The sequence below is a fragment of the Mizuhopecten yessoensis genome, unplaced genomic scaffold (genome assembly GCF_002113885.1).
Source record: "Mizuhopecten yessoensis strain PY_sf001 unplaced genomic scaffold, ASM211388v2 scaffold8393, whole genome shotgun sequence".
Lineage (NCBI taxonomy): Eukaryota > Metazoa > Mollusca > Bivalvia > Pectinida > Pectinidae > Mizuhopecten > Mizuhopecten yessoensis.
Window position 1 is genome coordinate 89,872 of NW_018407525.1, and position 16,192 is coordinate 106,063.

Sequence of the window (16,192 nt, forward strand, 5' to 3'; positions counted from 1 at the left end):
TCGGTTTTTGATATCCTCCTCTAATTGCAGCACACAACTAAGTACGTCGTCCGCAGCACCCGCTGATGGGGACACGTTGTCACCTAAACATAGTGAAGTGAAGTGGAGTGAGTGAATATTCCAGTACATTAAGGTCATAGGAGTGTATTAATAAACGGAAATAGGAAGTACATCCCTAGTTGAAAATACAATGTAGGGAGACAGTATCACAATTTCCGCATATTCTAATGTTTAATATTAAACTGATAAATATTGTATGTTTATTATTGACAGAACAGTGTGTTCTCTCAATATTAAAGTATTTCAAAGCAATCCAGGCATTAATTCAGTTTTTTTTATCAATGAGTCACAAGTGTCCATTTTTGTGTACTTCAGGAAACCGGCTACCTATTTCACAACTGTGAAGTTTTTCAAGAACGATAACTCTTCCATTCAAATACCATTTGTATATGGTTTATTATAAAATGACAATTTTTAATCGTCTATAAATAATTAATTTTACACAATTTCAGCATTTTTTAAATTGATTAATGCAATGCTAATCTGTGTCAGTCACATTTTTATTGACATTATTTTGCAATAAAAGCGTGCCTTTCATTTTTTTTATCAAAATTCAATCCTTTTTACATAAAATTTCATTTAAAATCCTTAAAATTCTGACAACCTATATTGTTTGGGGGGCAGAACATTTATTTAACTTCAAAGCAATATAACAACAAAATTAAAAAAAAAACTATTGAGAAATGGTGACACAATCCTATTACCTTAACACCTACTATAGTGCTTGCTAAGGGTATCTCGTGTGGACATGAAAAGCATGTGAATTTCTAAATACACACACCTTGTAATTGTACCTGTCTGCGGTCATGCATGACCATGTATGCTGTATGAATGGGTGTTACCTGTGACTGTCCAATATTTAAACAAGGGTGTTCAGTTGCTGTCCATTATTTTCCACAAAGGGGTTCTGTGCTTCAAGTAGGAGAACAACCTCTGTGAGAGAACATTCTCACAGTTTTCGGCCTTTCTCATTTACATACTATCATATATACCGTCATTCAGTCTTGGGTTAGCAACCGTTAAATATATAGTATATATATATATATATAATATTTATAGAAAAAATAAGATCATCGACCGACTAAAAACTAGCTGCTTTCACCCTTCACATGGCTCTTCAGGTTAATTCAAAAGAACAACTTCGTGACGTCACAATTACATGTCATCACACTACTATTTACCCGGTTTTACTGTAATTTACAATACGGCATTGAAATGCCCGACACGCAATACGGAAATGACGACACAAACAAAAAAAACGACAAGAAAACATGTGTATTACGAAGGATGGGAAGTCCTTAAGAGTAATATTACATATAGTTTGCCTTTTGTGACTCCGTCTCTACGCATCATAGCATCTAATTGTCTAGCTCTAAGAATACGTCATAGAAAATCTGGTTAAAATATGTTCGATGAGTAATGAAAAATAGGGCTTTTAAATACTGAAACGCCCAAACATCCCGTGTTTGCCTTTATTTTTAGCTCATTTACACATCTATTCAATCCAAGGACCAATGGTATTCCATTATTCTGCTTTTATGTGTGTATACAGGTTGTGTAATATACCCTTGTTTATGACCATTGAACAAAGTATTCAGGTTTTCAGCCACACCCTTTGTCATCCTTTTAAAGTGAGTGCATTCGGGTCCGTTACTTGTGTATAGTTATATGGCAGGGGTATCAATATTTTCCATATGGCGACGAAGGGGCTAAATTACCTAGAGCAAGGACGGATCCTGAGGCCAAACATAGTTGCATCCTATGAAACAAGAACGTTTTTATCTGCTTTTGCTACAATGTATGTATGCTTTTATAATGCAATAATCACGATTGTTTTGGTGGTTCAGCGACACGGTTGAATTTCAAAGTTGAAACCATTCGATCCCGACCACTCCAGCTCAGGTCATTTCAACTTCATTATCTTAAGATGTTACAGTTGTGTTACCGAAAAAAGTACCAAAACAATAACGTGCGCACATCGTGCATTCATCGTCACACACCGTTCGCACATCGTCCACACATTGTGAGCACAACTGTGCGATTTAACAATTGATCGCCCCGTGGTGCGCTTCTCTTCGCACAAATATGCAATTTGGTACAATTGGCTGGCCAATATTACGGGTTGAAAAAATCCGGAGGACTCGAACACTGTATACATACATTTCTCGTCATATTAATAAAGATTATATTCAATTTTACTATGCGTGTTACACAGTATTACAGTAACATCTAGACTGTCAAGAATGGGTTTGGTTCCCATGTAACAGAACAGGTAAATACTTTAACTCCCCTTCGCCTGTATTGTCACACCTTGACGAGTTTGTAAGTGCCCCGGGTGTTGAAAACTACGGTCCATGTACATGTACAAAGTGGCTGTGTTTACTTCTATACGGGACCGTGTCCAGATGTGTTGTAATCGTAGTCGTACATGTTGCGATTTGGGTCGTTTAAAATACACTGAAATACCATCTCAAAATTGAATAAAACAGCTTATTAAATTATGCAGCTAGAATACAGAAACATACTAAAGCAATCAAGTTTATATGTTTAAACACAGATCCGTATATAGTGTTCAGACATTTGTCAATATACACCAAACATGATTGTCATCGCACAACGTTCGCCCATCGTCCGCACAAATGTGTGCAAGCAATAATCGTCCTGATTTTATCGTTCGCACATCGTTTCGCACATCGCGCGCACACCGTGCATCGTGTAACGTTGTGCGATCCCACAACTGCATCAACTTGTTCCAATGATAATTCAGAACTTAGACGGCTATTATCCATAACGATTGGTACCTTTAATACGTCATGAACCTCAGACGAAAACCCTCTCCCTTTGCACAGTTGAGATATTTGATGAAGCGTGTTATTTATTTGGCGCCGTTACATGTAACTATCAATACTATTCTAACAAAGGTCTTGTTGTTCATCAAGCAGTTCACTTCCCATAGAATGTAAAACAATAGTCAAGTGTAGAACAAATTCATTCGACAATGATAACTAAGGTTAAATATATACATATTTTACCAAACGTGTTCTAAACACAACGTGGTAGAAGATGGGGAGCAGGGGTGTGTTATCAAAATGCAAAATAAACACACATACGCATGCGACCGTAACGCACAGATATATCTGCACGTACATGTACACACCCACACAGGCGTACATGTATGTGCCAACCCAATCAGTCACATACGAGCATTTCCATTTATGCATATTGTTCTGCACACACACAACTTTACATACTTAATAATAATCACTGATTTAGTTTGTGAAACTGTAAGGATATACGTAATGCTGGACTTGAACGCAATGTGTGTATAAATCAATTTGATATTTTATGTTATTAAAATGGATGGTCGGTTGGTGAAGTGGATAGCACACTTGTCTTTCACAAAGTCGGCCAGGGTTCTATGGAAGGGGATTACCGCCATGATATTTATTTTTTATAGAATTAGTTACTTCAGGTTTGGAATCTAACTATATATACATTAGTATTATTTCCCTTGTTGATAAGTGTCTAGTCCCCATGCTATGTACATTTGTGTTGTTGTTCTCGTTTACAAATCTATTACGTGTTATTCCATGCTATTCCACTTTTTATTCCATGCTATGCTAGTTTTATCGATCGCGATTTCGTGTTAACTTAGAATTCACTTCATTCTTGGTTAAATAAGCCAATTATATGTAGATTTGAATCCGTTTTGAAACGATAGATGATAAAAGTTCGAAACTAACGTTTATGATGGAGCGCCGCTTGTCGTCTTAATGAGTAACTAACATTCTAGAATTCATTCTAGAATTTTAGTTATCACTAGGACAACTGCCGGCGCTTCAATCGCCAGCGAAATTCGCGGAAAATAATACTCGCTCCCTTAAACCGGAAGCATACCTGATTGTGGCAGTCGATTTTAAAATATGCAGTCAACAGTACGGTAAGTCTTGTAGCCATAACGAAATCCCACATAAATATTTGGTAACTGGCAAAATGTTAACCCTAACCTACACACAGGGATTGTTTCAAATGCATTTCTGAAATACAGATGCTATACTGATATTGGTCACACCACACATTGTATGTGTGCTGCTATAGTCATAGCTTGACAAAGGGACAAGTCGGTTTTGGAAGGTTGCGACACGTTTAATACGTTTATTGTTTGTGTAGAAAGTAAAACTTTGATATCAGGTATCCAATATGTACAGTTTTTTCCTGATAGTGCTTCATAATTAATTTTGGTAAATCTGAGAAACAGATGCAAGTTTTATATTCAGAACAGCTTACAGTGATCAAGATCAGTTAATTAAAACTGACAGCCTGAAATTTGGATAAAAATCAAGATTTAAATGTTCTACTTTTATTAGATCGTGATGCCCCATATTCAAACAAGTATGCTTCATTCGACGCAAACTTGCATAGCCCTGGCCTACTCATATGCAATTGTTGCAGATGTCATATTAAAACTTGTCTCATACAGGAGATGATAAATCTATATAGCTATAGTTCATGGGAACAGTGGTAAGTGAGTGATATTGGATGTCTTACCGAAATCTCAATTACATATATTGTTGTAGGTCTGATTCGGTCAGCATGAAGTGGTGTAAAGTGCCAGTTCGCCAACCTGATCACTGTTCTTTGACAGCAGACCGTCTACTTTCTTGATACACTGAACAACTCCTACAATGAGGAGGCATTTGATGAACAATGGAAGTAGTGCATATAGAATTTCATCATGTTTCACAATGTTTGAAACTGTTTCTATACTGGAATGTGTAAGTTATTATTATGTCACCACCAGGACAAAAGCCTCGTCAGTAAACATTTTGACTTCTTAAAACTTGGTAAGCATCAGCCTTGGTGTGTATCCACTTGTCCTGAAGTTAAACGGCTCAGTGGATTTTGACTAAAATTGGCCTGTAGTTCGAGTATTCTTCGTCAAAGGTGACCCAAATTTGCTTAAACAGATGGTGTGACCCTCCTGGGGGTAGAGGAGCGGGGCCCAGTAACAATATAGTGGGGAAATATTTATAAGTGTTTTAAATTCTTCTCTTTCAATATGCTGAGACAGAGCCTTTACAAATGTAGTTGCAGTACGTGATATATTTAATCAGAATATGCTACTGTGGTTGTTTAATTATCCAGTTGTGGGATTCAGGCCTTCTAGGCCTCTTGTTTGTCTTTGTTTACAACTCATGGTAACTAGTGATGGGCAGGTTCGCTTCCTGTTACATGTTAAAAGTGATTCCTTGAAATTTTACCAAAATAATAGGTAGGCACAAAAAATGGATTGTTTCCTGTTACATGTCTGAACAAAAATAGGAATTAGGGTTGGGTAGGTAGGTTGTTTTACGACGTTATGTAGGAATTGATCCTGACTTTAACAGTGCTTCTTTGAAATTTAACAACAACAAAAAAAAAAAAAAAGGCAAAAAACATTAGGAAGGGTAACTGGAAACAAACAACATTTCTTGTTTTGCTCAATATTCATTATATGATTAATGTTATAAATAATGTTGTAAAATACTGAAGCAGGACACCTAATGAATACTTAACAACTCTGTCTATTGATTCAGTAATTAAGCACCATAAAATTATAGACTGCATAAGTATGCAACCATTCATCCATCAGTTTATTACTTCTAGTAAACTTACCATCGGATATGCTTTTGAAACAAGATGCCTGTCACTTAGATGACATTTAATACAATGACATATTACGCACTACAATTAAAGTTCATGTTGATCAATAAAATAATTTGATATTTTGTTTAGTAACCTAAATTGAATGTTACAATTGATATGGATAACCCGTCATAGTTTCAACTTGTTATTTGTCCTATTTATTCTGTGCCATCCTTGAGACACAACAACAGAAGCTTTCTCAAGACATGCAAACCATGAGATGGAAACTGGCTTATCTGCCAGTGACTGACAGTCCTGTATACGGAAGCCGGTTAGTGCCATACTAAGTCGTAATTACGACATAACAAAGTTTACTTCATGTGACACTAACCGGCTTCTGTACTCTGTAGTCCTGAGACAGGTAGTTAGCTTAAGTATATTCAAAATGAGTTGTTACATTCTTAAAAGCCTTTATAACAATTCAGTCCTATTATCATAAACACAGTTTCGAAAGTTCCATAGTGGGATCTGTATATTCTTATAGTAGGTGTTTCTTCTATGAAATGATGCTGATGTGTTCAAGGTTTAGTATTATGTTTTCTTGGAGGTTTAGCACAAACTACCTTTTAGTAAAAAATTAATAAAAAATAATTGACGACCTCGCAGAATATATTTTGCTATATTCCCACAAAACAATATCATACAGTTACAACTATCATATCTACAGTGCTTATGTCTGATTCATGACAATATTTTTGTTTATTTTTTTCTCAAGAATGCTCCAACTTTTCTTGGCAAATCCAGACCTATTATCAGGATGCAGTATCCTTTAAGATACTGCAAGAGTTTTGTCCTTCTGGGATTCCTAAACCTTTGAATGAAGGAAATAAGACATTGCTGTATATGTGACGATGGAAATACAATGCCATATTGTTGGTATTATGTATATCATATTATGACATGCATAGGGGAGATACTTTGGATGTAATACTTCACTTTCGGTTTCGGTTTTGTATGTAACTCTCCTAGATAGGAGATGAATTGAGACAGAATGAAAAAGGAGAAGACGGAAGACATGTTTGTTGGGACATGGTGGAGAATCTTAAAAATCTGTTGAATGAACTAAGTAGCATATACTGTATGACAGTAACGATTGTAGTTGTTTGAGGGACTGGGAATTTAACGAGTCTATCACACCAGTTCGTTCGCGGTCTCCAGTAAATGTAAATGCACATGGCGGGAATTTAGGACAGAAAATGCCGTTTATCGCCCCCACACCCATACACACTTTTCACGGGTATGCCCATGGGGATCCTGCTAGATTCTTGAAGGAATTTACGTCGTATTTTGTTTTGCAAGGTCTGAAAAACCGGGACGCTCAGTTTATCGCCGGGTTACACTTGCACGTGGAAGGAACAGCCCTCACGTGGTTCATCAAATTTCGAAAACTTTTGATGAACACTGACCCTAATTTTAATCCCCAACTGATTTCTGATAGTGAATTTTTCAACACTATTTCGTAGAAATCAGGCCAGCCAATAGAGGATTTCCATTACACACTGGTTCAAAAGGGTAAACGCTTGCGAAAATCCGATGTTGACATTATGAACCGTTTCATCGATGGGTTACCTGACCAGCTCAAATTGTGCGTCCGAACCAAATAACCAGGCCGTCAAGGTTGAAGGTAATGCAAAGGTCAAAGTCAAATACCAGTATGGGTAAACATACAATCACAGTGTATATTATTGACCAGATGTCACACCCACTTATTTTTGGCACGGCATATTTGAAGTCAAACAATAATGTTCTAGATTTTTCTGACAGATGTGTGAAATCTTCAAAGTTCAATGTCAAACGTAAACAAACGACATCAATATTGGCTTATAGTGAGGCTATTGTTTGGGGAAAGGTGCCCGATGGACTTGCTTTTGGTACTGAGTGTGTGTGGACTATTAGTACTCAAGTGTCCAAGGCAGGTTTATTGGTAGCCAAGGCTGTAGTAACTGTTACCTTAAACCATGGTGTACCAGTGAAAACACTTAACACTACAAGATCTGTTGTTAATATCTACAGAAGTACAAATTTAGCAATATCGACATTACTAGATAGTGATGATGGTGTTTTAGTATTTAGTAGCTCAAAGCAATTATCAAATGGCAATAACCTGTGTGCTAATGTGCAGATGTGTAAGGATACTCGAGTCAAACATTGAACACTCCATCAGCTACTCAGAAAGGATGTAGCATTTGTATGGTCATTTGAACATCAGTCCGCATTTAAAAAGTTGAAGAACATCTTGATAAATTCACCAGTATTGGCTTTTCCTCGCTTCGATAAACAGTTAAAGTAAGCAGTGGACACCTCGAGCAATGGGATTGGGTCCATGTTGTTCCAATATCACAATAACACCGAAACTGAATTAAAGATTCCGCGTGTGGTACGGTTTGAATCCAAGGCTCCCTCTAAATGGCAACATTCCTATGGTCCAACAAAACTGGAGCTGTTAGGTATGACAACAGCTATCTTGGATTGTGCTTCATACGTGCGAGGCAACACATTTGTTGTCGAATGTGACCACCAGGCTCTGCGTCCGCTATTTCAACAGAAACTAAAGGGAGCCATTTATGAACGTTGGTTGACCCTACTTAATCTATTCAATTTTGACATCCACTATAAACCAGCAGCACAGATGATAGTGGCAGACGTTGTATGACGTTGTATGACGCAAGCAGACAAGGTCGAATTCGAAAGTCTTGTTGAGGAGAATACACATTTCCCCTATGTTCCGGAATCGACAGGACATATTCGGCTGCCGAATGGTCCGAATATTGCAGAGTTGTTGTGCAATAAAGATAGTGACAATGCCAGTGACTCTGCTTGTGGCAGTACGCACAACACAGTTGATATGAACAATTATATTGTCAATTCTGTCGCCATACCATTACCCATAGTGACCATGAACACAGACGTTGATATTGGATATGATGGGGATCAGACGAGTATTCTGTCCAATGTAAAACGTCGTCTGTCAAACGTCGTCGTCATTCCATACGTCAACTACCTACCAAAATGTCAACGTGACGCAGGAAAATTGTCCACAAGGTGTCTTTAATCGTGTCAAGGAACCAGGATGTCAGAAAAAGCAAAAAGAGTTCAACTGGAGGGCATTGGAACGTCGACTCCAAAGTGTGACTGAATCCAAACGACAGTATATAATATCTTGCACACTCGATTCTGACATTACATGTCCTAAAGCACTGGCAGCTACGCGAAGTCTTAATGTGACAGCTCAGTTTGCAAATGAACTTCCGAATGTGGATGTCAGTACCGTTACTGTAGAACCACCGTCTCAGTTACCACAAGACTCTATGAACAACACGAATGTATATGATGTTACAACAGATGTAGAAGTTGATCATAGGCTAAATACATCAAAGGATGATACAGGCAGTACAGAGGCTCATGTAGAAGTAAACTCATGGTTTGACAAAACTACAGAGGTAATCCACTGTGACAACTGATTCAAAGGACATAACTCAACAAACCACTGATTCTACCAATACTGAATCGGGTAGTACATGTAGGTTGGCTCATCAAAATCACTTACAAAATGTGCTAGATTTGGTTTCTCGGATTGACATGACGGAGCAACAAATCGGAGAGTTTCAGAAACTGGATAACGGTTTAAAACCGCTTATTGAGTATCTTCAAGATAGCATTCTACCAAAGTCTCAGAAATTGTCTCGTCATATTCTGTTAGAGTCCAGTGACTACATTCTCGGGCAATTCATACATGTTTACGGCAGTAGATATGTACAATAAGTTGTTGGTGGCTATTCCATTCGCAGGGAAGGGTGCATTATCTGTCACTACATCTAAATACAACATGTTTACACAGTACGGTGCGTGTGACACTCTCATCACGGATAACGGATCTGAGTTTACAGCATAAGTTTCACAGATGGCATGCAAATTGTTGGGACTCAAGCAGGAATTCACTACACCTTATACACACCACTGTTTAAGGGCTTGTGAGAGAACACATGCAGCATTGGCTGCACGTATGACAAAATTATTGCAGAAGGATACTCGTTCTTGGGACGAACACTAAGCAGTGACAGCCTTTGCTATGAACTTTATGGAACGTTTGGAAACGATCCGTACAGCCATGTTTGAAACAGTCGACAAATCTACGGCAGCCATGATTGATCGAATGAACAAGGGTGTGAAACAATTACGACTACAACCAGGAGACATTTTATATCGCCTACAGGACCCTACTGGTCCCGGCCAGAAATTACAAGATAAAAATGACGGTCCGTTTGTTGTTCAGAAAATCTGCTCGGAACATACCATTAACTCCGACGTCCAAATTCTGACACTAAACTAGATTTTCTTGTTCATATTGACAGACTAAAGATGGCGTATGTGCGAGAACCTCATCATGTTCCTTACTTTCTTTTGGTAAAATAATCACCAGTGAATGGAAATGTACTCATGTTGCGACACAGACCTTGAAAATGGTGGACCATGCCTAGGATACTAACTCTACATCACCAGGTTCAAAGGAACTATCCTCAGAGGACAGTAGTCTTGAAGATCTTTCTGCAAGACAGCAACCGCGATCTCGAACACGTCGAGAACTGCAAGCCCTTCCTATATCTCGTCAGCAGGGTAAAACTCAAAACTTACCGGTGTTAACCGACCTCGCTGTAACGCGCCCAAACCCCAACGACATCGCAGTGAGGACAATGTAAACGCATTCTCTTCTGAGCCCACAACAGACTCAAACACTGTCTATTAAAAAATGCAGAAAGTGATAGGGCAGAGACGGAACAATGGCATGTGGTTACGATTTTCTGACTTAAATGCTAATGTTAGGAGGGCTGTGCAGAAAAACCCACCACCAACATTGCATTGATATCTTAGTAATATAGACACTTCACAATTAACATGTGAACTATTTACTTAAAGACCAGATACAGTAGATTTTGAATCTTTTACTCTTTTTAATATATTGATATATTCTGGAATGTTGAACAATGTTGTTCGAAAATGTGTTCCATTGTCATTTTTTATGCATTATACAATTTTGTGTATATCTCATATTCACAGTGTACAAGTTTCAAGGAATTGTGAAATGATGCTGCTTTGTGGATATTTTTACATTGCAGCTATTTTAGAATATAACAGTCTGGTTTTCTAATGTCGATTTTGAATGAATTTATGGTAATTGTGGCATGGTGCTATTGTGCAAACTAGACAATTATGGTCGTGATAAGTTTGTCATATGTATTCAGTGTTCTGAAATGATAATCACACAGAGTATCAAATGCTCTGGTACTGCATTAGTAGTTTTTAGGATACTTAGTACTTGATAAATCTTAGTACATCTCACTGTTTACCCGAGGTAATTGCCTGTTCGTACATATCTATATTTTGATGTGTCAATATTGTTTTAGATATAACTAAAAATATTGCCAAATATCACATACATTCTGAGGCTAAAGTATAAGGATTTAAGTCAATAATGAATTATCTCCTTTGCTTCTAAATGACTTTGATATTTACTGTATATGAGTTATTCCATTTGAAAATGGCCAAATTGGTATCTGTTACTAGTTCAGTGTGTTTATATAAATATTCATGTATTGCATGTATCATATTTCTGAAATAGTCCAGTTTATAACAAATGCCATACATGTCAAATTGACTCGATACGATTTTGTACAATATATTCTTTTTTGGCGAAATGAACTTCTAAAATGCTTAAATGTTTCTGTGATTTTTTTATACAAAGCTTGATATATTTGCTGATACATGTTAGTTTTTATGTTTCATGTTGTCCTCCATATACATAATACATTTTTGTTGCAAAATGTTGTTTTGTGGAGGGGTTATTATGTATATCATACTATAACATGCATAAGGGAGATAACTATGGATGTAATACTTCACTTTCGGTCTCGCTTTTGTATGTAACTCACCTAGATAAGAGGCGAATTGAGACAGGATGAACAAAAGAAGACGGAAGACATGTTTGCTTTTATAAATTCTGATCGGTTATTGATCATGGAACAGTTGGATATGAACTAAAAAGAACGTTGATCACTGACATGTATACCGTGGCTAGTGATTGATTATTGTTGTGATTTTTCTGATTTGGCCATACAGTCAGAATGAAAGAAAGACAAATATTATGGTTCAGAACTTGAGATACACTTTTTAGCTCTTCTGGTACAAACTGTCGTAATATTATGGTATATTGAAGTGTCTGCCATAAGTCTGTCTGTCCACTTTTTTCTTTAAATGACTTTTTTAAATTGAAAAACACGGAGCCCTTATAATTGTATATAGATATATGTAATGACAGCATAGTTGTTGATAACTTTGTCATAGTGATTGTTTTGTTAACTTTTATGCATATTGATATTTTGTTATGTATGTGTGTTTTTATACATCTTCATCTTTGTATGTTTGCCTCACAACAGAGACGTAAACGTCTCTGCTCACCAGTAACGTTTATAATTCCCAGCCCCTACTCAACGAAGTTTGCAGAGGATGTATAAATGGATTCGGTCTCGCCATCCATTCCCATCAAGACAATGTGTTGGTTCCATTTCTGGGTAAATCTAGGTAATACCTGCATAATGATGGCATCAATGACGCAGCTATATGGACACTCTTATTAATGTGTGAAGATGCTGAATTTGACTTACATTTTAGACTTCAATGACTAACTTATACATTGTACATCAATGCACATTGTGGTAAATTTCGGGAGAGTTATCCCCCCTAGACCGTGGACCGCGCCGACACGACATCTCGTCGAGCTACGCGACAACTTCGCTGTGACGTATTGGCGCGGTCTCTTTACATCTTGACGTTCAATTGAATACACGTGAGTGATTTTCCTCCCCATTGTTGCATAGATTCCGGGATCTAAGAGCAGTTCCAACTACTTGTTGTGGCGGTGTGAAACCACACACCGAATTCACGACAACATTAAGAAAGTTGTTGAAGTCCATATCTCGGTAACAAAACCTATTACACGGGTTATACTTGAATCGATGATGCAGGAAGTGTTGCTCTACTGAATCATAATTGCTGCATATATATAAACTTAAACAATTGTTCAGTGTTGCAAACTTCATATATTTGTCTTTATATTAGAGCATTTTTTTTATTTTTTTTTATTTGATTTGAATTATTCTCTTCGAAATATATACCACGAACCATTCACAATTGTATAATTTACCAAATTGCGACATGGACATCTGCTACAAACTTGTCTATGAAGCAATAGATATTGATGACAGCACGTTTGTGTTAGGTTTGAAAGTATGTATGATTTTTCTTTCAATTAAACCTTCTTATTAAAAACTCCTGTTTCATTGGTATGGACAAAAATACATAATGGTTTACTCAGATTGACTCTAAAAATTAAAAATAACTTGTTTGGTGGAGGAAGTTGGTTCATATTCTTCTCTTATCTGTGACCTATGGTAATCTTGTCCCAAAAGCCACTTCAAACTCTTCTATAAGTTCAGCTAAAATGTATATATAAGAATAGGTACAGGTGATACAGAATTGTAATTGGGGTGGGGGTGGGGTCAGATTGCCATAGGGGGTAAGAGATGGTTAAGTTACTGTAAATTCTAACCTACATAAAGGTATGAATACATTATTTTATGATACATCTCCTTTAATTTCTTTCACTTTCTTCAAATGTGTGTATGGGAGGGGGGAAGACAAGCTCTACGCTCTGTCAAGATTAGACTCATATTTAGTTTATGTGATTAGTTTCTAGACTTGAGGAAATATAATTCATCTTCTTGTGCAGGCTCTTAAAGGTATTCTCGCACTGTTCCACTCTTCATCAATATTGACGTCGTCATTAATATGTTCTTGAACATATATTTGATTTATGCAGTAATAAATATAAGAACCTTAAAAATGCAATAGGCAAAACGTAAACAAATAACGACATTACGTTAGTAATATGATCCGGATGCGGTTGAGGAGCGGTCCGTGTATATTAAAGACGATCGAAGCGCCGTTCGTCGTCATAATGAGGAAACCTCTCGCATTTCATTTACTGGGTTACTACTTTACTAGTTGACTAGCTAGCTATTTCTGAATAAAACGTTAGTTTCGAATATCTGTTTTTACAAAAATTACGAAAGCATCAAATCAACTGATAGAATTTACTGATTATATACATCACGTAAGTCTGAAATGGATTTAATACAACAAGCTAACACGAAATTGCGATCGGTAAAACTAGCATAGCATGGAATGAAAAGTAGCATAGCATGGAATGAACACGCAATATATTTGTAAACGAGTGCAACAACACAAATGTACATAAAATGGAAAAAGACACTTATCAACTAGGGAAATAATACAAATGTACATATAATTAGATTATAAACCCAAATAGCTAATTTTATATATTTTTTTTTATTATGGCGGTGATCCCCTCCCGTAGGATTCGTTTTCCTGAACAACAACTATGATTATTTAGGATGCACAAGGTAATGGTGCTGGAGGACGAGTATCCAGATGAACAAAAACACCGACTAGCAGTCAGTACCTGGCGACTGCCCCACGAAGGCCTCGAACATTCGACCAAGTTGGAGTGCTAGTGATGATAGACGGTCAGATGCCTCAGCCACTTGGTCATCGCCGCCCCCGAAAATATAGGGGGTCAGCCGCCCAACAACGAAGGTTGTCCCTAGCTACTTCAAATTTCTTCCCTATTAGGAACTCCTGCGCAATTAAATCCGAGCCAAAAAGAGTGATTAATATAAATTGAAAGAACTTTCTCCACTAGTTTAAATCAATTTTATTGAAGCCTCTAGTTTACATACCTCCGGAAAAAAATACCTAAACAAGATACCGTCCACATAATCTTACCTCGGTACAAAATATTCACGGAGGATATGACGGACTGGGTTTGTAGATCTACCTGCCACCAGGCCTCGGTCTGGCCTCCTGCCGTGTGTGTACAGCAGTTGGAGGTCATATATGTGAGGACGCATCCGTCTACGGCTTTAGAGCTGTCCCAGCTATCTCGAATAGAACTTTGCCTGGTGACTTTACCAAGGGCGATATTTTCTGAAAGCATAAAGTCGAATGACATTTTTGATATTTTTGACTTTAGAAATTTAAGTTTTTTGATTTCAAACCTATCCGTCGATCTGTATATATTTCGTATGCGAAATCGTATCAATGATAAGTTAACTTGTTGATAAAACAACAAAGTATTCACTTCCCGTTATAAGAAAAAGAAAACAACATAGATTTGCAGCAAAACAGATAAACGCACACAATAGCTACCAATGTAAGGCTGTGGTAGTAAAAGAGTTGTAATTTCAACAGCAACCAGGGTTACAAGAGCTGTGTTTTTAAATTATTATCGTCATTATTCTACCAATGTGTCCATTACGGTTTTCAATTAAACGTGCAAACGATTCATCGTTAATAACTTAGACGAGCAGGACGGCTGGTAATAAGATGCATTCAATAGCATCGCAATTAACCGGTCAACAGTCGAACAATAGTAAACATTAGATCATCATATGTGACCTTTCAACAGTCGGACGGTAGTAAACATTAGATCATCATGTGACCAGTCAACAGTCGAACGGTAGTACACATTAGATCATCATGTGACTAGTCAACAGTCGGACGGTAGTAAACATTAGATCATCATGTGACCAGTCAACAGTCGGACGGTAGTACACATTAGATCATCATGTGACAAATCAACAGTCGGACTGTAGTACACATTAGATCATCATGTGATTAGTCAACGGTCGGAAAATAGTACACATAAGATCAGCATGTGACTAGTCAAGATTCAAAGTTAAGTAAACATCACATTATTACGTGACCAGTCAAAATTCATATGTTAGCAAAAATAATCGTGATTAGCCCAGTTATTTAAGGTGGAAAGGAGTAAGAAATTCATTATACAGTTAACTAGAGATACAGGTATCAAGTCATGTCATATCTCGAAGTCAGCAACGATCCGGTTGATAAGTACTGCTCCGCTTTGTATTGTATCAAATCAACACGATGTCATTGATGAGCGAATTGCAATTACCAATTGATGACCATAAATAATATTACTTCTTAATTCATCCTAAAATATTGCAAGGTAAATACACTGTTATAACGACTGTGTACTGTATTAAAAAAATAAGTATGTGTTTTCTTAAAAGATCAACATTATTCATAAGAAAGTGTAAGCCCTACATTGGCTGGTACATGTTATACTATTTTATTGAAGTAATTTTCATTTGAAATGTTTTTTTAAGACGGACATTTGTTTGTAGCCTATGACAGTAAATAAATAAAGTTAATTGTTACATGTACAAGTACAACGAATCGTGTTCCCTAAAACTATTACAATAAATGTATATTTTACATAAAACTGCCTCTGATTATTAGTCCTGCATTTTATAACCTTTAATGACAATACTCATATTATCAATATGCA

At 36.9% G+C, this 16,192-nt stretch overlaps 1 protein-coding gene across 3 annotated transcripts in view; it reads right to left on the reverse strand.

Moving 5' to 3' along the window:
• Window positions 1–16,192, reverse strand: part of LOC110455889 (protein draper-like) — a 36,922-nt gene that overhangs the window by 19,619 nt on the left and 1,111 nt on the right. For all 3 annotated transcript variants that reach the window (XM_021506314.1, XM_021506313.1, XM_021506312.1), the window contains exon 2: window positions 14,605–14,805. In XM_021506314.1, coding sequence (XP_021361989.1) covers window positions 14,605–14,805 — 201 coding nt within the window. The remainder of the gene's footprint in view (window positions 1–14,604; window positions 14,806–16,192) is intronic.